This window comes from Vicugna pacos, chromosome 8, assembly GCF_048564905.1.
Source record: "Vicugna pacos chromosome 8, VicPac4, whole genome shotgun sequence".
In the NCBI taxonomy this organism is placed as follows: Eukaryota; Metazoa; Chordata; class Mammalia; order Artiodactyla; family Camelidae; genus Vicugna; species Vicugna pacos.
Window position 1 is genome coordinate 27,121,844 of NC_132994.1, and position 23,716 is coordinate 27,145,559.

The following is a 23,716-nucleotide window of genomic DNA, read 5'->3' on the forward strand; positions in this document are numbered from 1 at the left end:
AGGTTTTAGTAAGAATCTAATCCAAGCTCTTGTCATTTACTTGTGACTGGGTAAGTTATTTAACTTTCTGTTCCTGAGTTTCCTCATCTGTAAAATGATTGTTCTGATAATTAAATGACTTCATAATGTAGAGAGCTTAGAACATACTTGTCACATACTAAGTGCTCAATAAATGCTGTAATTATAAGCTCGTTACTTGGAAATGTGGAAGGAACACAACAGCAGAGAAATGTCTGAAAGTTGCTCTGTGGAGCGGAATGAGAGGGAAAATGGGACTGAGATCTAACATTTTCTTTATGTCTTACAGCAACGCTAAGAGAATTATGATGCGAGCCATTATGTGGTCTTTAATTTTCTTACATTTAAAAAAGTAAAAGAGGTGAAGTCAATTTTAATAGGGTTTTATTTACTCCTGTGTATCTGAAAAATCATTTAAGACATGTAATCATTATAAACAAATTAGACATTTTACATTTTTTTGTTTTGTACCAAGTGTTTGAAATCCAATGTGTATTTTTACATTTACAGCACATTTCAATTTAGACTAGCCACATTTTGAATGCTCAATAGCCACATGTGGCTAGTGACTATCACACTGGACAGTGCAGCCTGTGGTAACACTTGATCTTTAAAAACATCACCAAGGCTGCTAAATCACAGGAATAGACAACCAGCCATTATACGCCTGATTAAAGATACTTTATACAGCAGTCTATAAAGGAAAAAAAAAATTGAGCCTGAAACCTCATCAAGTCTTTGGATTCAATTGCTTATTTATAGAAATACAGAGAAGAAAGGTACATATTAAGATGTTAAGTAGCACCTCAAGGATACGTCAGCAAAATACATGTGGTGGGAAACTTAAGTGTACAAGCAAACCAAAAGGGGAACTTTTTAAATGAAATAAAGGAGGAATCCATGAATTTAAAAATATGTAAAGGATTTATTAATGAATTGCAATGTGTGGTCTTTAGATCCTGAGTAGAATTATTTAACAATTTTTTATGATATTAATGAGATAACTGAAATGAGATTTAACAACTTTTTATGATATTAATGAAGTAACTGAAAATGTGAACACTGGGTATTTGATATTACAAAATTATTTTGACTAATTCTCTTTTAGATACAATAAGACCTTTATCTTTTTTAAGAGCCATTATCTTTTAGGATCACATACTGAAATAATTATGGACAAAATGGTATTTTGGATTTGATAGGAACATGGAGGCTCATTACACTATTCTGTCTACTCTCGTATATGTTGTTTTAAATTTTACACAATAAAAAGCTGAAAACCACTACAAGGCATACGTATTTTCAAAATAAAATTTTAAAAAATATATATGTAAGCTTAAAGGAAAAATTAGGGTTAAATCAATGATGATGATATATATTCACTCTGCCCTTCCACCCCAAGCCCAACCTTAATTCCTTCAGACCTGAGGAGAGCTTTTGTTTATGTCATAAGCGTAGGAGATTTATGTTTGTCATTGGTACTGACTTTATAATCTCTCTTTCCAATTTATCTGATACTCTCCACAAGGAAGTAGAACTCTGTAAATCTGTTTATAAACCATTTGAAATTATCCACTTGCTAAACTATAGAAGGCTTTAATACTTATGCAAAGGAAGAAGGACTTTCAGAAAATAACATAACGCAGATTGAAAAAGATAAATTCAAGACACTAGTCAGCAGAGCTGGAGAATTTACTTTTATTCTTGCAGTTTTATACTAGGAAGTCAACATTTAATTTAATTATCCATTGTTCACAATTGATTTATAAAAAATTTTAATCCGTAAATTGTACATCAATATCCTATGACTCCAAATTTTATTTATTACTCTCCTTCAAGTCTGAAGAAAATGATCTTGTAATTTATTAAGTTCCACAGACAGCACAGTCCCACTGACGTAACATTTAGTCTGAAGTCCTACTCATATGAGAATTAAGAATAGCCAGTATCAAACTGGCCTGAAACCTGATTGTGTTCCTGGCTCAGGATACCTGTAGTAAATTTGTAAGTCCACACTGAGACACAAAAATAAACTAGGGTGTGTATGTCATATAAAAAACTTTTCACAGTAGAGTAAAAATAATATTAAAATGTTACCAAATTTCAAACATATTATGGTGTTTTATCCAATTAGCCTTCAAAATGCCTGATTAACTGAATTAAATGCAGATAATTTCATATAGGATTTTTTTTAACATTTGCCCAGCATTTCAAAATGGTTATGGAATTAATATAACTTTTAAAATGTCAAAGTATGCTATACATATTGCACTTTTCTGCTAGGCTGGGCTAGTATCTTCCATGGCAAGATACCAAAACTACTGAATAAAATACACTTTAAAATCAATACGTACTTGATTAATTTCCCTGAAATTATCAACACCATTACCAAAACCTTCCAGGATTTTGTAAGATTTGATTCCTTAAATACAGTTTTAAAGTTTAACTTAAGGAGGGGGAAAAACCCTCATATATTTGACTTTTTATTTCCTTTTTTGGTCGTTCAATGACCAAAGAGAATTTTAAACAAATTATGCGTTGTTTCCTGGCTTAATAAAAAGCTACAATTTCTATTATCCAAATTAAGAAAAATTATACTAGTCAAAAGCTATTTATTGTCAAATGTCTATGTATGTCTGTCTGTAGGTCCCTTAGAACCTTTCCAAACTTTCATAAGCAATAGATTTTAATTATGTACTAGAATCAAATTAGGTAAAGAAAAACTTATTTTGCAAAAATAAAATCACTTCCCAGTATGCTTGACAGAAACAAGCTATTCATTTTCATTTGTGTTCCACTGAAGACATTACTGAAATCTGTCCAATGGTTTATTTCCAACTGGTCCACTACGGAATTCTTCGGAATGTTTTAAGATTGGCTGTAGCTAGAGTTCTGACTTCCATTTGGACCCTGCTCTCCTTCACTGTTCAAGTAGGGAAGAAAGAGATTTTACACCAGTTAAAAGACTCATTTTTCAACACCCTGATAAGCCTACTAATTTTTAAAGTTAGTTATTCTGTGGTACAACTCTAAAAAACTAAGACATTCCCGATTGTAAGACACAGATGTGGAAAAATTAAAACCCAGAAGACTAACATTTGGTTTTATGTTTTTATTCTTATGTAACTTAGTGCCCTCACACATAGCAAGCATTCTGGAAGTTAGTGTCCATATACACTAAAAAATTTAAATTAGGGTATGGGATTTCATTGTCATTACAGGTATCACTCAACATAGAGATTAGAGCTTCTTTTAGACAACTTTTCTTATAAAATTAAATCGTACATGTAAAATCTTATTCCTGCTAATTATGAAAATCAAGAAGTGTTCTTCCAAAAAAAATTATTATCTAAAGGCATAATAAAACCGTATGTAAATACAGCAAACCTTTATAAGTCAGAAAGAGATATGGTAACTTCCTTGAAAATGCTGAATATTTAAAATAAAAACTAAAACTGAAAAATACCAGTAACTGTGGCAATAGGATTATTGCCTTATCTTGTCCATCATCATCTTGCAGCTTCAGGCCCTGCCACTAGTGAAGAATCACTCAGGGAATTTCTGCAAAAAATGCATCCAAACGCAGCTGTTTGAATGACTGCCTTAAACAGCTCCTTGTATAAGTCAACATTAAAATATCAGATCTACAAATCTACCTTAATATTATGTAACTTATTTTTCTTGACAAACAGTTAAGGTGGATAGCTTTTCCTTATTTCCCTTCTAACCTTTTTTCCCTACCCCAAATGACCTGATGTATAGTGAGAGCTGAGAACACTGAACTTAAATGAATAGATTCTATTAAAACAAAACAAAAAAAACCCCACCACAACAAAAAGTCCTCTTAGCACAAGTGACTCATACTTAGCAAAATTATGTTACTGGGTGCAGTGGATCTTCAGGTCACTCTAAAGCCAAAATTCTTTATCTTTACAATATCGGAGCAATCATCTACGTTGCTGAAAATGCTACTGAAATTTATAAAAAGGATAACAGCCAGTGGGGGGTCGGGGGGGAGATGGCACAGAGTCAAACCGACATGGAACTACTACAGAATTCTTTATCCTAAACTTTAGATGAACTTGCCTATCTCTGTTCTGTTTAAATCTACATGTAGTATATAGCCATATGTTGAGGGATACCTGTAATAGACTGCCATTGCATTAGGAAAAGTTACTTAATAGATGGTCAGATTAATGTAGTTTTAAAAATGAGACATTCTCAATCTATCAAGTCACAAAATTAAAAAAAAAATTAACGCGTGTCATGAAGTTTTGGAAGAAATTTTACGAAACAACATAATTTATGAAAAAAAATGATAATGCATATGATATATAATTAAATAAAACCAATAATTATAGTCTACAAAGTACCTGTTTGGAGGAGGTTTTGGTTTCGGCATCTTACTAAGAATAGTTGCCATCTCTTTTCTCTCATCAAAATTCTTCCACTGCTCATATAGTTTTAGAATAACCCTGATTATTTCCAAAATCTAGAGAAAAATTAAAAGTTCTCAGTGGCAATATCAAACATCATTTAGTACATATAAGAACACACATCATATACCAGACATCCCTCAGAAAACTGAAAAGACAGTCTGTCCTTCAAATTAGAATAGACAATCCTGATGAACGTGAAAGCAGTATTTTCACCACACTGCTATTTAGGTTTTTCCTCCCAGCCTCTCATCTTTTAGTATGTATGCTCGGTCTATCCTCATCCATCTCTGCAGTTGGTTTCCTTCTACCTACTGATACCTTAAACCAAAACAAAACAGTGAGATACTGGGAACAGAGGTCTAAATCATGAAGTAGATGACTAAAGAATACACTCCTCTAATACCCATGTTTCAAACAATTTAATGGGAGGTAGCGTACAGATGATTTTATTTTGATTCTCTGTTAACTACTCTACACAGGAGTTAAGGTGCTCAGAAACTGGCAGCTATAAACCTATCAAATCCAGTTTCCAAATTAGCCTTTTCTTCTTCACCTGAGTAGATCTAACCTTGAACTGATTCTAGAACATTTTAGCAGAAAAAGTAAAAAAAAAGGGGCAAAAATTACTTTGTCAGGAGAAAGGCTGTGTTATAGAAGTTTACAGTAGGATTACAGTAGTCATTAGGTAGCTTTTAAAATAATCCTGGAAATTAGAGGCTGCTCTGCAACCAATCAAACAAACCATAAGGTTACCATTCTCTTTAAGCCTAAACTGAAGAGAAATACAACCTTAATAGTCAACATCAGTTCTTCTTGCCAACATATTTCTTAACATTTCTTTACCAAAAATCTTCTTAGATTAGCTGACATCAAGAGATTTTTAGGCTCTGAATATATGTATGTATATGCATGACTGGGATATTATGCTGTACACCAGAACTTGACACACTGTAACTGACAGTACTTCAATTAAAAAAAATTTTAAAAAGATTTTAGGCTCATGGTAATTAAATACAATATTAAAATGTTCAACTTTATATTCCACTAATGGAATTTAAAAGATTACCTTCTCCATATCCACAGAAAGCTCAGCAAACCACTGTCTGGCATCTTTCTGCTGTACAACACAAGCTACATGCAGGCAAGCTGGAGAAAAAATGAGAGACAGAGGTCCATGTTTAACTACAAACATGGAATGTTTAGACTTAGAACTAAAGATAAGATATTTACTTTAAATTTTATGTGTATTTTCTAATTTTTTTTAAAATTATATGGATTCATATAGTAGTTACGACTGACCATCCATCAATTTAATCTTATACAGAAAGTTACTGGGCTATATATATATATATATTAAGGTTCTTGACATCTGCTTCTCACTGTGAGCTGGTCATGTTGCAGTTGCCTTGGCTGTTAGGGAACGTCAGAGAGGAAAAAAATCCACTGAGAAAATTAAGAGCACGGAAAGAATCCCTGAACAGCAGTACATGTAGTGGTCAAAATGCACCCAAAAGTCAGTGTGACAAAAACAAACAAACAAAAAAACAGCCAATCAATACACTAGTAAATATGAACAATATTGCATATGTTTTGGTATTTCAATTAAAAGCAGTGTTAGGGGATGGGGCTATAGCTCAGTGGTAGAGCACGTGCTTGATGTGCCCAAGGGCCTAGGTTCGATCCCTGGTGCCTCCGTTAAGGGGGAAAAATTAATTTTTTAAAAAAGCAGCGCTCTCTCTGATTTTCAAAGTTATTAGCATATAATCAAGTTATGTGAAAACCAGGCACCCTAGTAGTGAGTTCAGTATTGTAATCAAGTAGAACGGAGGAAAAAAATGTAAAGCAATAGATACAATGTAATTATATACATCATTTACAATATAAACTAACAAAGATAGTGAAAGAACCCAAAGACAATAATCTACGTCGTAACTTTGCCTAGTATAATTCCTTCCAAGCAGCCTGGCTACTCTGATCCTACAGAAGCTTGTTAAGTGTTATATTCCCGGTATGGTTACTCATGTGACTTTGCTAAGAATGACATTCTAGGCAAACAGCAACTCAGATGTGATCTGACATATTGGTTGCCTCAAGTTAAACAAAGCTATAAACTAGGGCTTAGGTCTAGGAGAAACTGAGAGGCCAAAGGACAAATTATAAAACCAGGTAATTAAAAACAGTGCTGGTGGGGAGGGGGGTGGGCAGTGGAAAATGCTGTGACAGGGCACACATAGAGTAAATCAGGGACAGAAAGACATCCTAAACCCAGACTGAGGTGATGTAGGGAGTCTGGGGATGGGGAAGATATCACTAGAGATGGTATCTGAGACAAATCTTTCAAAAAAAGTGAGAGTGGGAGCAGAGAATCTATGTATAGAAATGATGAAAAAATAGCCGTGGATTTTATCCAGAAATTGGGAGGCGTACTGAAAGATTTTAATTGGGGCACAAATTCTGCATTTTAAAAAGCTCTTTCCAGCTCAGAGTTTCTCAACCTTAGCACTAACTGACAGTGTACGTTGGACAGTTCTCTGAGACTGCCCTATCCACTGCATGATGCTGAACAGCATCCCTGGCTTCTACTCACTAGAAGCCAGTGGCACTCACCTCCAGTTGTTACAACCCAAACCATCTCAACGTTGCCAAACATCACATGGGGAGCAAAATTATCCCCAGTTGAGAACTACTAGCCTTGCTCAAGTGAGGAAGACAGACTGGCTCTCTGAAAGAGGGATATGAGAGGCCAATTAACCAGAAAGGAGACTGCTTTGATAACCTGGATAGAAATGAGAAGATGGCTCTGAGATTACTAAAGAGGAAGGCACAACAGATACTGGTTACCAACCAGATGTAGGTATGATGGGCGATAAAAGAACCTAACTTCTGGATTTCCAACTAAGGTAACTAATGCTATTCACCACCTAGCAAAGACACTGAAAAGAGTATATTTTGGGACAAAGTGATGAGTTCAGTCCTAATCATGAGTCTGAGGTTTTAGATGCCAAAGGAAGCTATCCAAAAGGCAGAGATTGATATATAGACTTGCTCAGGAGCAAGATCTTGGTTAAATAAAGAAATTTAAATGTTTCAACACGTAAGACAGTAGAAGCCATGGGCCTCAGTGAGACTACTCAGGTAGAAAAAAGACAGCAGGGATGACAAAGATGTGGCACATGGCCTTCCTACCCATGCAGATCCCAACATTCCTTCCTATTGAACCCAGAAGCCACTTCAGAATCCTTCCAAATACAGTACTTCCAGGAAGCATCCAGTACTACAAAAGTATAGCCCATTTGCCACCCTGATGTAAGAAGGCTGAGAAACAGTAACATTTAAGAAATAACTGAATAAAGCGAAACCAATGAAAATAAGTCTGGACTGGTCAAAGAATAGGGGGAAAATCAAGAAGACAAGAGTCATGGAAATCAATAGAACACAAAAAGGGAACAAAAACTAATGAGTACCTAATATATGGCAGTCATTATGTAAAAGGTACCTCATTTAATTCCTGTAACAACTCTATACTGAGTGTTAGTACCCTCCATGTTTTATAATTAAGGAAACAAACTTAGAAAGGTTAGATGATTTTCCCATAATTGTAAAGGAAGCAAAGTTTAAACCTAGAACAATCTGACTCCAAAGACTGTTCTAACCCATGCCAGTACTGCTTTCCAGATAACAGAATGGTGGCTAACTTCCTTCCAGCAAGGCATTAAGGACCACAAAAAGGCTCCTTCACTTGCCCTCTGAGGAGTTAACTGGGCTCAGGAAATTAAAGACAGGTCTGGCTACTTTATATAAGCTACAACTAATATTAGCAGGCTAAAATCTGAACTTATCTCCCTGAACAGACAAAAATGTTCTATTCAGACACTGGTTAAACTTATTTCAAACAATTTCAAAACAAAAACTTACCAAAAAAGAGGGGTGGGGCTACAATAATCCTGATTTGTGACAGTTGCAGTTCATATTATTGAAAGTTCGCATGCAAGGAATAGTCTATTACTTCAAGGAACATAAAAACATAAAGTACAATAGGGTGAAATTTCTTTAGGATGACCTAAGTAGATTATAACAATTTGACTAATAAAGGTACACCACGTTTACATACCTAAAGCTATCATGAAAGGAGGATACAGTAGGCAAAGATCCGTTCTGTAGGTATCATTCACTATCCTCCTACAGAAATGTAAATCATATTATTATTGAAAGCAGAACTACCTCATGATTGTACATTTCCCCCCCCAAAGAGGGCCAGATTTCACATATCTGTATACGCTGATTTCTCTTTACATTACTGTAACACAGATATAAAGGGGAAAACATCAAAGGAAAAAGATATATGAATGTGACAATGAATAAGCAATTTTAATGAATAAAATTACAGCTAAATTTACTTAAAATTTTAAAACCTCACAATAAATTTTAATAAGATAAACACATTTTTCTAATGTTTCCAAAATTAGAAAACCAGATAGGTTACCAGAAATTATACAATGAATTAATATGTATGTTGAATACCACCAAAAAATATTCTGATTATTTTAAACATAAAATAATAAAAAGAATCAAATTTTAATTTAAATATTCATCAAATAGATTATTTAAAGATCTTTATCATTTTGGCATTTATACCAATGTAGTTACTACAATTCAACAAGCAGACATTTCACTCAACATAAAGTAACTTGGGGCACTAGTTTAATTACTTTAAGAATACTTCATATTTAATTGTCAACCTTCCTCACTAACAACATGTTACACTATGAATAACTTCTGTTCTAATTACCATGCAAGGGGAAGCAACATGTCTTCTTGGCCCATGTCCTGCACATACTGGAGCAAAGGTCTATAAGGATGATACACTATCAAGCAACAATCCTAGAAACAGTTTAAAAAATGTGTATGTATAAAAACAGATTTATTACAACACAAAAACCTTACCATTACCCAACTGATTTTTAATTGTGTATTTCAAAATATATTTTTCTAACTCATGCTTGCTTCCCTCTTATTCTCTTAAGCAAGCAGTATGGCAGCCCTAAACTCTACTATAATAGTGAAGGCAGTGCTCTCTCTGGAATATACCTTGGTAAATCGGTTGGCAGTCAGTCAGCATCCATTCCCTTAGAGACTCAAAGTGTCACATCTGCAACACACTGAAACCTCTTATTAGCCTATTAATCCGTAATTCCCAACTGGAGGAGCAGAATTCTGCCAAAGACATAATCTATCTTTAAATATAACACCACACACATACACAAATTGTGCAAATAATTTACAGTGGCTTAATGTCCTCACTGGTTTGCTTCTAATCCTCATATTTTAGTTACTATAGAACAGAAAAATCCTCCCATCCTAAGTAGGATATACAAACTATTTTACAGGCTTCCAAGAGCATATAGGTGATGATGCTACTAGGTAGTACAATTTCACCATCACATATCGCTTGGTTTTTTTAAAATGCACCTCCCTACAAATAATTTCTTTAAATTTATGGCTTCACTAAATTTGAAAATAAGTTTTACTCTATTAATCACATGGAAGAAATACTTACCATTAATTCTAAAAGATAGAATTCACATTCTAATACCTAAAAAAAAAAAAAAGAGAACATGAAACCAAATTTGATGAGTCTACTTAGTCTAACATAAGAATTTAGAGATATTTATCAAACATTTTTATTAAAATTTTTAGATCAAGAAAATAGCTTATATCAGAATGAACATATGCAATAAAAATTATTTTTACGATCATACAATACATGTAACTATGATTATAAAACATTTTAATCACAAATTAATTATAAATCAGTAAGAGAGAATACTGAAAATGAAGTTAAAAAATACAATCTAAAGAGAATAAAGAAATCCCTTGCAAGATGGAAAAAGAAGAAATGCCTATTAAAATGGCAATTAAAAACTCATCTAAAATAATGTAAAATTTCAAGTATGGTTTGCATACTGTTCCATCATAGTAATTCTCAACATCAGTTGCACATTAGTAACACTTGGGAGCTTTTAGAAAATACCAATGTCCAGGTCTCAAGCTTGAAAATTCTCATTTTGTTCATCTGGAGAGCTCCTGACATCGGTATTGAAAAAAAAGTTCCCAAGGTGATTTAATGGGCACCAAGGGTTGATAACCACTGCTATAAAGTATTTTTTAAAATAGTAGAAGCAATTTACCTTTAATTTAGAAATAAAATCAATTTCCTTATAGAATTTGAAACTGCCATTTCTAGGAGACTATTCAGTTTATTCTAATATAAAACAGAGCTAGTTTATATACAGCTTTGATAAGTAGTTTTATTTTATACAATATACTTACATGGTTCATCCTATAAGGAAATTCCTTTGGAAAGGCATATGAAAATCTAGTTTTTACTGCAGAAAACAAACAAACAAAAACCTTAAACTGAGAAAATGGAGAAGTGAATTAACAAAAAATTTCTCTAACACAGTGTAAAATATCAGAGGCAAAGCTAAGTCATTTTTACTAGGAGTTCTTGAAGATGCTTAGGGACACAGATGTTTTTTGTTTTCAGGCAAGGCCAAAGACTGAGCAGTAGGAAGCCCTGGCCCCCAACTATATCACAATTAGAGGGTTTCAATGATATATTTAATATATTAAGAAAATTTTAGTAATAGTTCTGCTGCTTAGAAAATAATTAAAGGGAATGGAAAAAAAAAATCACTAGCTTTTACCATTTCTATAATCTTTCCAGCTCTAGAATGGTATTGCTCTATTCCTCAGTAATTCCTCAGTTCCTTACAAGGAACACAGGTTGCATATGTGTTCGTAAGTATATGCATATATATATTTGTAAATACATACAACTGCCCTTGAACAGTATAGGTTTGAAATGCACAGATCCATGCACACACGGATTTTCCAATAAATATGTACCCCATGAGCCAAGGTTGCATATGTGGATTTTCAACTTTGAAGAAGGCCAGACCCCAAACCTGGCATTTTTAAGGGTCAACTGTATATGTAAATTTTGGAAGGAAAATAAAACCAAAAAATGTTAACAGTGGTTATCTCAGATTTAAGGATTTTTACTAATCTGTACTTTCTAAACTTTTTAAATAATAAATAGGTATTTCTTTATCAAGAGATATATTTTAATAAAATCATAAATATATGTACAAAGGTCTCTAAGGACTTTCTTTATACCACACACAAACACATATACACTCTTCTTAGTCATTAAGCACAAGCAAAAAAAACTGTTAACAATCAATCCTCTATTTCCTCAAAATGGTATGAGTATATACATTCAAGTACTATTTGAGAAAACTGAATTCAAGTCATTATGATGCAACATTTCAATCTATAAGTGACTACTGACAGGTTCCAGAGGATCTGTTCTGTGACCCCTTCCATTTGTACAAAGCCCAAGTGACTGTACAGAGATTAAAAAGAATTTCATTTATTCTATGTTCTGTATTTTCAAAGTTTTATTTTGTAATCGAATATCCTAACAACTAATTTAGATAGGTAACATCTCCCAAGATTTGAATCCTAAACCACTTAAACTCGACATTAGGAAATTTTTACTTAACTTTCCTTTCCTCTTCTTTTAGTTATTTGAAAACGTACCTATCAAGATTTCTGAGTTTTACAAATCTGTTTGATGTAAGCAAGATGTGAAGTGTACAAGCAAAACAGGCACTTATATAATATTAACAAATCAACAAAGTAAAATAATCTCCGTACATAAAGCAAATCTATATCCCTAACCCCTAGACCTTGACAGCTAATATACTGAACTTAGATTTACCTGATGCCATCAACTTCTCTCCTATTCCATGATAAAATTGTTCTGCATTTTGATTTTCTACCTCCTAACTCTTTTCTTCTGACCTGGAGGAAAATGCATCTCTCCTCTCTACTGCTACCCCTACCACTCGTGCATCTGCTTTCATCATCTACTCTTTTTTTCTTTACACTTTTAACCATTCCTCCTCCAATGAATCTGTCCCATCACTTACTAATATGCTCAAATTTCCCTTAAAAGCAAAAAACCTCTACCAAATTATATTCCTCTGTTTTTTTAAAGTAGACTTTTAAGTAGACTGACACATAAGAACACAAGAAGGAAACTGCCTGCAAGCCAGGAAACAAATCACTGCCAATCAAGAAACTGACCAAGGTAGGCACTTTGATCTTGGACTTCCCAGCCTCCAGAAATAAATGTCTGTTGTTTAAGCCTCTCTGCTGGCTACCAAAACATTATTTTAAGCCTTCATTAGTGCTCATGTGGATTATTTCAATAACTTAAAGTTTTTTTCCATCTCAAAATTGTTAACTTTATTTCTCACAGCACCCAGTGGTAACAGCACTCACTACAGTCTGCAGTATATATAAAACTATTTCAGGTTTTTCTTTTTTCGGGTAGTTTTTAAATCGTGATAAAGTATACATTACATATAACCTACCATTTTAACCCTTTTTAAGTATACAGTTCAGTAGTACTAAGTATATTCACATTGTTGTGTAACCATCACCACAGTCCATCTCCAGAATTCTTTTCATCCTGCAAAACTATCCTATATTCATTAAACAACAATTTCTCATTTCCCCCTCCTTCCAGCCCCTGGCAGCCACCATTCTACTTTCTATTAATTTGATTACTCTAAGTACCTCATGTAAGTGGAATCACAGAGTATTTATCTTTTTATAACTTATGTAACTTATTTCACTTATCATAACATCCTCAAGGTTCACCCATGCTGTATCACATAAAAAACTTCAAAATTCGTCTGTCTACTTCACTCTCACTCTCCTCCAATTCGCCTTACATAATTCTGTCAGACTCACCTTCTTAATGCACAATTATGGCATCACCCTCATGTTAAAAAATAAAGCTTTCAAAGGTACCGCCACTGTCAACAGGACAAACTGCAGATTCCTCACTGAAAGCTGTCTACTATCTCGCCTTAGTCAGGTAGGGCCTTTCCTCGCTACTTCCTTACTCAGCATTTTCTGAATATTAACTCATTAGCTTTCCCTTATTTTTGATCAAACTGTTCAGTGTTCCTAGACTGTTTTTCCCCTACATTTCCCCAGGTTCAAATTCTGTCTTCACCAAATTCTGTTTAAGCCTTTATGGATTCATCTAACAAATAATCTTTTTCCACTCAAAACATTACTGCATTCTGTTACTCTCTTATGCCATTTATTTTCCTCTATATTGCTATTTGCATACGGATGTCTTATTTTCTCATCCTTAAATTCTTTGTATTTATTTTTCTATCCACCATTATATCCAGTATATTGTTTTCCAGTGATAATGATGCTGTTGTTGATGACAATGAGAGCAGCCACTACAACTGACTGAGTATTATGGATTAAACTGCATCCCCCACTTTCTAAATTCCTGTGTTGAAGCCCTAGCGCCAATGTGCTTGTATTTTGAGACAAGGCCCTTAAAGAGACAAGTAAGGTTAAATGAGGTCATAAGCACGGGGCCTTAATCCTATAGGACTGGTATCCTTACAATAGGAAGAAGCCCTAGGGATGAACATGCAGAGAGAAAGGGCCCTGTGAGGACACAGCAATAAGGCAGCCATCTATAAGCCAGGGGGAGAGTCCTCAGGAGAAACTATGTTGACACCTTGATCTTGGACTTCAAGCTTCTAAAACTGCGAGAAAATAAATTTCTGTCGTTTAAACCACTGAGGCTCTGACATTTTGTTATGGCATCTCTAGCAAACTAACACACTAAGCAAAGCACTTTTCAAAGAGCTTTATTGGTATTAACTTATTTGATCCTCATGACAACCCTATGACATAGGTATTAATATCTTCAATATTAACAGAAAAGTTATACTTTGTCACGCAGAAAGCACTGTAGCTGAAATCTGACACTGAAGCTGTCTGGGTCGTATAAAACGCTATAAAACTTATGAAATAAATAAAACAATCTACTATAAAAGTTTCCTATTCACTGATACAAACATTCTTATGAATATGCCTTTAAGCCTTTGCATGAGAAATAAACAAGCCTTGGCAACAGGTATTTTACATTTTCAAAAATATATACCTTCTAAAAAATCTGGAAAACAGAGACTGAAATGAGAAGAAAATAAGGCACCTATAATCTACTCAGAGCTGAGCACTACTAACATTCTGGTAAATTTCCTTGTAGTCATTTTTCAATTTTTTAATAACCTGACTTTCCAGAGGACCATTCAATAACTTCATCAATGGGATATATTTGGTATATTAAATTCTACAGTAAAACTCTTCTATCTTTAAAAGAGTAAGATATGACACGGAAAAGACTGAATTAGATCATTATATTCATTTCAGAGAGGGAAATGACTCAAAAATATAAAAATTAGTCAATCTGGCTCAGAAACTTAACACAGAAAGCCTTCTGCCTCTTCTTCTGTGTAAGATCACAAAGTTAAGAAAAAAATTTTAATTATCTTTTGCTAGGTGATATCTTTTTGCTTAAACCAATGAAGCATAGCATAAAGTTACTACCTTATGTACAATACTTTACAATTGCTATTTCCATTAATGCCATGATCCACAGGCAGGTAAACCCCATCTTTTTAGATAAAGAACTAAGGCCAGAAGGTAAAGCAACTTGCTCAGTTATGCAGCTGCTGCTTAGAAACAGAACTGGGGCTTAGAATCAGCTCTACTGACTAGAGTCAGCATTTTTTTCTGCACCATACTTTTCAGCATGGAAGGAAAATACATAATCCTCATCAAATATATGGAATATAAGTGCTAAAGAAATAGTTCACTCTACCCACAAGAATGACACAATAGCTAGTCACTAGGAAGCTATACAATTGAAAAATAAAATTTTCTTTATCCTTATTGTAAAATTAAGAGTCACTGAGTTGATATTTTTGGATCAACAGTTACTATCCATCTTTTTACATTAAAAGTAATATCTTAAGAAATAATACTATAAGTGGTTTAAAAAATTTTTAGCCAAATATATTAGGCATAAAGATAATCTCATCTCAAGGGATTTAACAGACCCAACTAATCTCTCCCAAGTGTCATAAACTGAAAAACATTTATGTCCTATGGAACTATCTTTATAATTACATTCTTAAATCAAGATAGATATTTTTGCACTTACATACAGAAGTAGCAGCAGCAATCAATCTTGTATTTGAGACTACTCCAAATTCCTAGAGACAGAAAAGTAAACGAGATTAGGTATGTACTAATCCAATGAACCTAAGGCTATTTAGAGGTCTATTCAAAACAGAGTATTTCTTGTGTTCCTCCAATGTTTACAGTCTATTCCTCTACCTACTTGAGGGATGATGTACTTAAATCTCTAAATTAACTTTCCTTAAAATTACTACACTTTAACACAAATATTTAAGTAATAACTGAAACTGAAAATTAAATGTCTGAGACATCTTAAATGCCATTTCAATACAAAACACAGAAAGATCTGGTCACAGTTAAAGATTAAAAAAAAATACTATAACCAAATATGAAAGGATATAGCTTTTTGCAGGGATAATTCTTTACCCAAAATTCTTAAAAGCAGAAACTTTCACTTAGTAAATCATAAAACAGGGTTCTACTCAGTAAGTCATGTAACAAAAGATATTTACCAAAAAGACAAATTAAAACTCCAAGTCAATCTACAAGAGTGGAAGTTTAAGAACTGGTCTTGGTTTCCCGTACTGACTGTCCTTCAGAAACATAAAATTAGTGGTAACATTTGGAAAAAAGCACCCCAGAATACAGGTCTTCTATAGACACCTTCTTTTCCATAAAGAACTTAAAAACAACTGAGCTGGTTCTACCTCCTTAAATTACCACTTACATTACAATTACTCTTCTAAAGACATCATCTAAAAACAGAAACATAATATAAAGGATTCATATTACTAAAGATTACAAGGATTTTTATGAAGGCCAGTCAATATCTGCTATTATTATCTGGGATTTTAGCTGAGCTCTCTTAAAAATACTGAAAAGGTAAATAAGGTGAGCAGAGATTTGGTCTCAGTTGCAAGTTCCCATTTCTCTTCTCTGTCCCTCATCTAATTTCTCTACCCTCACTACCCAAACTATTCCTCCTTAGAACGCCACCCCAATCCTTCCTCTCCCTATGGCTCACTAGGTGGCAATCATCAAGAGGATAGGGAAGGAACACAGGAAGGAACACAGGACATAGGAAGCATATGGAGGGAAAGGAAGAACACTCTCAGGTTATAGTAGACAAGCTGTGGCACTTAGGGAATACTCCTTAGTGCCAAACATTAAACGTCTTAGAGGCAGTAGCGCAAAGCAGCGAAGAGCGTGGGATTAGGACCTAGACTCCAGGGTTCAAATACTGGCTCTGTCACCTATCAGCTCTGTGATCTTAAATCTCTTTGTGCCTCAGTTTCCTCACTTTTAAAATGAGAATATTTCAACTATATATCACATAGTCATGACGATGGGTTTTTTTTTTCACTTTTTTTTAACTGAAGTATAGTCAGAAATCAGTTATATTTGTAAGAGGACTTAGAACAGCATTTGGTTCATAGTAAAGTGCCAAGTAAGTGTTTGTTAAGTATATAAAATAAACACACGTATGTATTTCTTTGGTTTTGTACAAATTTCAGTATTTTACATAAATCACTGTTATTACTTTCATACAGATATTGTGAAAACTGGGTCAGATTAGCCAATACACGTTGACCATATGTTGATGGACAGAAAATTATTTCATACCTCTACTTTGGATGCCAAAAACACACATGTAGGAGCCATTAATACAGGATCTATACTTTTCAGAGAATACCTAAAATATGATCAAATAAAGTTAAATATAAAGTTAAATATTCACACAGAAAACATTTAAAACCACAATTCATATAGAAAACATATATATGGAAAAAAATCAGGACAATTCTATGGCAAACACATGATTCATTTATATATGGTTCATAAACATTAGATAAGAGTTTCAAATAGGCATAATGTATTCCTCAAATAAAACATTTTTTTTATACCTGGCATAGAATCTCTTGAAATAGACTGTAGCAGTGGCAATAACTTGTTGTCTTAATTTAAGATGTTCACCTAATGCTTGGATAACTAAAAGAAAAATAATAATGTTAAATGTATCTCTGACATCATTATAATATTAACATTAAACAGTAACCCCATTCAGTTAAATAATGACTATATTCTCTTTTAATGAAGAGAAAAACCTACACATGCTATAAAGCTCTACTTGGATCACAGTGGTCCAATACTAGGATTGCACATTTGCTAAAAAAAAAAAATATATATATATATATAGGTATGCATAAACAACAACAAAAAAACAGAAAATGCCCCACAACAAAAACTATTCTTGAATCAAGGAGGTTGAATGATAGGTATTTCCCCTCTCCTAAGTATTTTCAGTGCTTTTCATATTACTAGACACCTATCAGCATTATAACTACCGCTTAATAAAGTTTATAAAAAAATCAAAAACAAATCCTCAAAACAACAGAGGTAGGTTTGCAGAAGAATGAACTGAGGGAAGAAAGATCCTGTAACAAAGCTACCATGTAGCAGAGCGAGGATCTTCTAACTATAAATCCCCTTTCCTCCAGAGCAAACTTTGTAAGATAGGGATGACCAATAAAGGATGTCAATCCAAATAATCATTTATTCTCAAAGTCCTTTGCTTTAGCCAATCTTACATTGGGTTTAATGATGCATTATAAAGGCTTAGAGAGATAAATACTTCTAAATTGTCTTGAGTGTCTCTGATGTATAAGTCCAAAAAACTATTCAAATCACTTAAAAAGAAAGATATATAAGTTGTAAAAAGAATACATGTGTATGTAAAAATGTAAAGTAGGGACTAAAACAGTTCATCACAAATTACTATAGGAAAACACTTCAATTCAGAGGTAACCAACTGTACCATTTCAACCAATTAAAAAAGAAGTTTACCATTTGTAAAAAATATCTGTAATTTCCAATACTCTTCTTCTGAGAGAAACTTTAAGTCCTTTTGGCGTTCCTTCAACAGATCTTGTTTATCCAAAATCCATTGTAAACTAGAAGAAGCAAAGATTCAGACATCCTATAGAAAATCAACTAACAAAATCACAGAAAACTTTCTAAGATCAAACAGGCCGTTAATATTCTGAGAAGTACAAAATACAAGTAACCATTAAAGACAGTGTTTTTCACATTTCTTGAAACTTTGACACCTAGAATTATCTCACTAACAATGCAAATATGCCCTGAAAATAATCTGCCCTAATCTTTTCTCTCTTCCTTCTCAGTCTGTCTCTCCCTATCATTATTAAATAGTATTTCATTGATTCTAAGACTGTGGTATCAAGATGAATCTTCAGTGATGCCTCGCATTTTAATGGGCAGTAATGTTTACACATACTTTGTGGTAAATAATGGTGAAATTATTTGACACTAATTGATGGTGACTTAGATTTGATGAAGTATATGTTTTCTCGATTGTTCATGAGTAATTAGAGTATTTAATTTCCCTACTTTACAAATTTCAATCATGTTAAAAGCTACTTCAGAATTTATTATACCAATAGCCTCCTTCTCCTGCCTAGTCTAGTCTAGTCTATTTTTAAACACATGCAATTGACATGATCCCAAAAGATACTCCGCAACATGCTTTTGTCATTCAGTAGGTATTGAAAGTTTTGTCAATGAATTTGTTATTCAGCATCCTTTTAAAATGCTGCACAGCATTATGGATGGATCTTTATCTATTTAGTTAATCCCTACTGATAGGCATGTAAGATCATTTTTTCTTTATTACAAGTAATGCTTTAATGAACTTTATAATTCATCTTTGCATATTTGATTAATACTTGGAATAATTTCTGAGAAGTAGAACTAATGGGTCAATTTTGCAGGTAATTTTGATACTCATTGTCAGCTTGCCTTCCATAAAAGTTACATCAATTTCCATTCACATGAGTATGTCTTAAAATACTTAACTGTAGGGGTTACTTCCAATCTTTTAAATAATTTACATCTTAAAGGCAAATTAATTTTTTCCATTATCATTAAAGAAAATTTTCTATTTTACATTTTTTAACTGATCATCTTATTAAATCTTCATTATTTCTAATAATTTTTCAATTAACTAAATTTTCTAGTTAATTTTATCTCTATATATTGATAATTTTGCCATTTTTATATCTCATTTTCCTATCATTCCTACATTGAGAGCAGCATATTCAGAACAATGTTAAAGAGGCATCCTAATTTCCCTAATGTTTCACCATTAGATATCTCTTTTAATGCTCTTTTTATCATGTTAAGACATCATCCTACTTCTGTTTTAGTAAGAGCTTTCATCAAGAACAGATGTTGAATTTTATTAGGTGTCTTTTTAATACTTCACTGTTTATTAACAGACTTCCTAATATTGACTGTATTTCTATAATAAAATCAATCCCACTTTTTTATACTTTAAATGTAATGAGAGACTCCATTTGATAATAATTTATGTTTGCATCAATAATCAAAAGTGACTGTTTTTAGTGCCACCTTTGCTAGATTTTATCAGTGTTATCACGACTTCCACAAAGAGAACTAGAAAGCAAGCTTTCTGTGTGAACGGAAACAACTTCAGTAGCAGATTCTCTTGAAAGTGGGAAAAAATTTACCCATGAAATAATGTAGGCCTGGAGCATTCTTTAAAGGAGTAGCTCTCTGGTAATTTTGATTTGCTTTCAAATGTATTACCATGGAGATAACCCAAAGGTACATCTGGGATTACTTACTTTTCTCATTCCTAATTTTGTATTTTTGTATCATCCCTTTTTTCCTTTATTCAGCTAGCATAGTTTAGTCTACCATTTTGGCTTTCCCTTCCAAAGAACCAGCTCTTATAATTTCTGACTATTTTTTCCCTTTTACTACATTAATATCAGTGTTATTTTATTAAGTCTATTTTCCTTAGGTTTATTTCACTGTTTCCTTTTTAATATTTTTAAGTAAAATATTTCATTTTTATTCTGTTTTAGTTATTCAAGATGTTAATTTTCTTATAAATCTGGTTTTGGCCTCATCCCACAGATATGAATATATATTGATCTCATTATGTTATTTCCTAGATACTATTTACTGTATTTTCCATTTCCTCTTTGATACAGCAAAGTATCCAGAGTTGGTTTTGTAGTTTTATTTTTGTTATCTGTTCATTACTACATTCAGTCAACCAGCCAATACTTAGTATCCTTCTAGTTTGACCACATCATGGCCAAAGAATGCCTTGTATTCTCCTTTAACTTTCTGGAAAATACTGTCATTTGCTTTGTTCCAGATATATCATTAATTTCTTTTCCACAGTCATTATGTTTTTAAAAAGATAAATTTCACAAACAAATGTTTTAAAGTTTTCCCTCACAGCCCGTAATATGGATGATAAACCAAGAAATACTGCACATCATCAAGTTTAAGATTACACTGATTATAGCAGTCACCATCATTTCATGTGCTACTAAAAATAAATTGCCATGATTTCAGAAATGTTAAAACGGGCAATATAAAGCCATGAAATACAGCATATTCCATGTCAAGTTTCCTCTTTCACCAAAATCACCTAAAACAATGGCTTTCATAATCTTTTTGTTTTTCCAGAATTGACTATCTTGTCTTTCATACTTGTTCCCTTCTGCAGATCAGGGACTCCATGATTCTTCGAGGGATTTGAGTAAGACAAGTGGCCCCTTCCTCCACAACTGTTTCAACTGGGAGGCAAGGACAGTTTCAAAAAAGCACATTTGATATTATAATAATTTTATATTTGAAAAGTGAAAAAAAATTGGTTTTATAAAGTAGATCCTGGCCCCCTTTTGATGAGCCAACAGAAAATGAAAGCATAATGAGAATGCTTATCAAAAGGGCGCAGAATCTTTTTTTTTAAGTTGAAAAAGGGCTGTAACTTCTGATAATCATAGTTAACTATATGTCAATTCTCTCAGCTTCTTTCGAAGTTTATCAGAATACCTCTTCTTCGACACCTAAATTTCCCATATTTTAAAATTTTACCCGAGCAAATATTTCAGTGAGTGAAAACAGTGCCAAATAAAAATATGACCAGGATTAAAGCTTCCATAGCATCTCATTTCCACCAATCACTTTATAACAAGAAGGAAACTTGCTTTTCTGAAAATAGGTTTCAAAGCCCACTGTTTCTTTTCCTCTAGTGTAAACGTTTAAAAAAACTGAATAATATGACTCCATCTTCTTCACAAACTCAAATTTTAAACTACTTACTAATGCTCTCTTAGCATTAAAAGTTTACACTCAAATATCATTTTTATCTGTCCATTTTTCAATTATACAGTGGAAAGCCTAGCTAAAGTTCAATTAGTCCCATTACCCACCTTCCTTCCTGTTTAAACAATGTATTTAGGGAGAAATGTTCTCAATATTACTCTAGCTCTTCCATGGTACTGACAGAAACAAAAACTTATTCACGAAAAAAGGTTAAAGATATTTTGGCAGCCACTGAAAAACACACTTTTAAAACAAAATATAAGGCAGAGACTAATGAAACGGGTACACTTTGAGGATACTTGCCCTATACTTTACAAACATAAAACTCCATTTAGGCTTCAGGCAGTTGCAGGAAGCAGTTAATGAGCAGAAACAAGCCTGACTCGCTCCTCTCTCTCGGAGTAATATTAAATCCACTCAAGACAGAAGATGAATGACAAAAGACTACGATGTCCATCTACTGAAGATCCCAGGCAAAACCGAACCACTTCTGTCCTGAAGAGCCAGCCTCACAGTTCCGAACTGTGTCACTCTTCCCGTACCTGTGCCCTTCCCATCCCAACCCACGCGGGCCCCACCCCTTCCCTGCACCACCCCCGGCCTACCTAATCCAAAAATCCGAAGTTAAACTGTCCTTCCCCGGCAACAGAACCCCCTTCCTCCCTTCCCACTCAACAGATTTCACCCCTCTAAAACCAGGCCAGGGGACGAGACGAGAGGAGTCGCCAGAGAAAAGCGCATCCCGCTTCCGGCCGCCGCCGCCTCCCGGGAGACTCCGCGGCGCTCGGGACAGGGGCCGGGATCCAGGCCAAGGGGAGTCGCAGGCCCCGTCCACACCGCCCCCCAAAAGCCAGCCTCCGGCGAGAAGACAGAAGATCACTTACTAATGGGAGCTCTGCCAAAAGTTCCCTGCCATGGAACACAGCTTGCCCTGATAAAAAAGCACCAGCCGGCGGAGCGGCCCGCGGAGCGACCATAGACCCAGCCCGCCCGGTAACCGCGCTCCTCGATCTGATCTGGTCGGCTCCGCTCCGCGGCGGGGACAGTGAGAGGAAGAGGATGGCACCCTATTCTCCTTAACGCCGGCCAGCAACACTCTACTGTGTAAATCCGTTCCTATGCAGAAAAGTTCCGGCCCGCCCCGTGGTAGCAGAGGAAACCGGCGGGGAAGAGACAGCCCTTGCGCACGCAGTCTGAGATAGGAGACTGAAACTGGCGCTCACGAAGGCTCGCGCCTGTTGAGAGGCTCTCGCGAGAGTTTCGCACCGGTTCCGGCGTAGAGCCCGCGCAGCTGGATCTTTTGCGGCAGCTCCCATTCGCAGAGCGGGGTTGAAATCCAGAAGCCCAGTTCAAGGTTTTGTTATTCCATTTTACAGTCTCCCAAAGCACTACAGTGGCTTTGTGTTAGAGTATAAGATTTTTCTGATTTCATTCTTTCTCCTGCGTTTGGAAAGAGAAATAAAGATTATTTTGGCCTCAAGGACCTACCAAAACCTAGCGGCACCAAGGCGAATACATTCTTAATGGAGTTCTTTTGGAGTGAAGCACAAAATTTTAGAGCAGCAGTGTTTTCTTTTAATGCCAGAGACCATCAGTTTTGCAAAAAAGCTAGAAACATTTTCCTTTATTACATGTATATATGTGTGTGTCTATATGCGTGTGAACCAAATAGAAACGTACAGCCAAATATGCAATAATTTAATTTTACGCGATGAAATTCGTATTTCCCATTCTATTATCGTTGTAACATTGCTTTTTTTGTAAAACTGCTAACTCATAATTAGACACACCTGAAAGTTGTTCACAGAAGATCAGTGTTTTGAGGTAGCTTGAGACAGTATTTTGCACATTGTGCTTGGAAACCTATTAGGTTGTAGTGAAATTTAAGTGCTTATGTTACGCATTTTCCTAAATGAAATAAAAATATCAAATATGACATAAATAGGAAGGATATTTTTTCTTTTTTTTTATTGAAGTATAGTTGATTTACAATGTGTTAATTT

General features: G+C 34.3%; 1 protein-coding gene across 2 annotated transcripts; it reads right to left on the reverse strand.

Moving 5' to 3' along the window:
• Positions 1–1,699: 1,699 nt before the first annotated feature.
• Positions 1,700–22,890, reverse strand: CCNC (cyclin C). Of its 2 annotated transcripts, none has more exons than XM_006200255.3 (12): positions 22,598–22,887; positions 18,393–18,499; positions 17,453–17,537; positions 17,172–17,241; positions 15,571–15,622; positions 10,788–10,843; positions 10,015–10,050; positions 9,247–9,338; positions 8,569–8,636; positions 5,524–5,603; positions 4,392–4,510; positions 1,700–2,941 (listed from the first exon to the last, which is right to left on the reverse strand). In XM_006200255.3, exons 1-12 carry the CDS (start codon positions 22,627–22,629, stop codon positions 2,887–2,889), a joined length of 852 nt encoding a protein of 283 aa, XP_006200317.1. In that variant the 5' UTR covers positions 22,630–22,887; the 3' UTR covers positions 1,700–2,886. The 2 variants fall into 2 exon arrangements, with proteins under 2 accessions (XP_006200317.1, XP_072821758.1); XM_072965657.1 differs by lacking the exon at positions 1,700–2,941 and adding an exon at positions 3,116–3,579 and having other exon boundaries at positions 22,598–22,890.
• Positions 22,891–23,716: the final 826 nt, after the last annotated feature.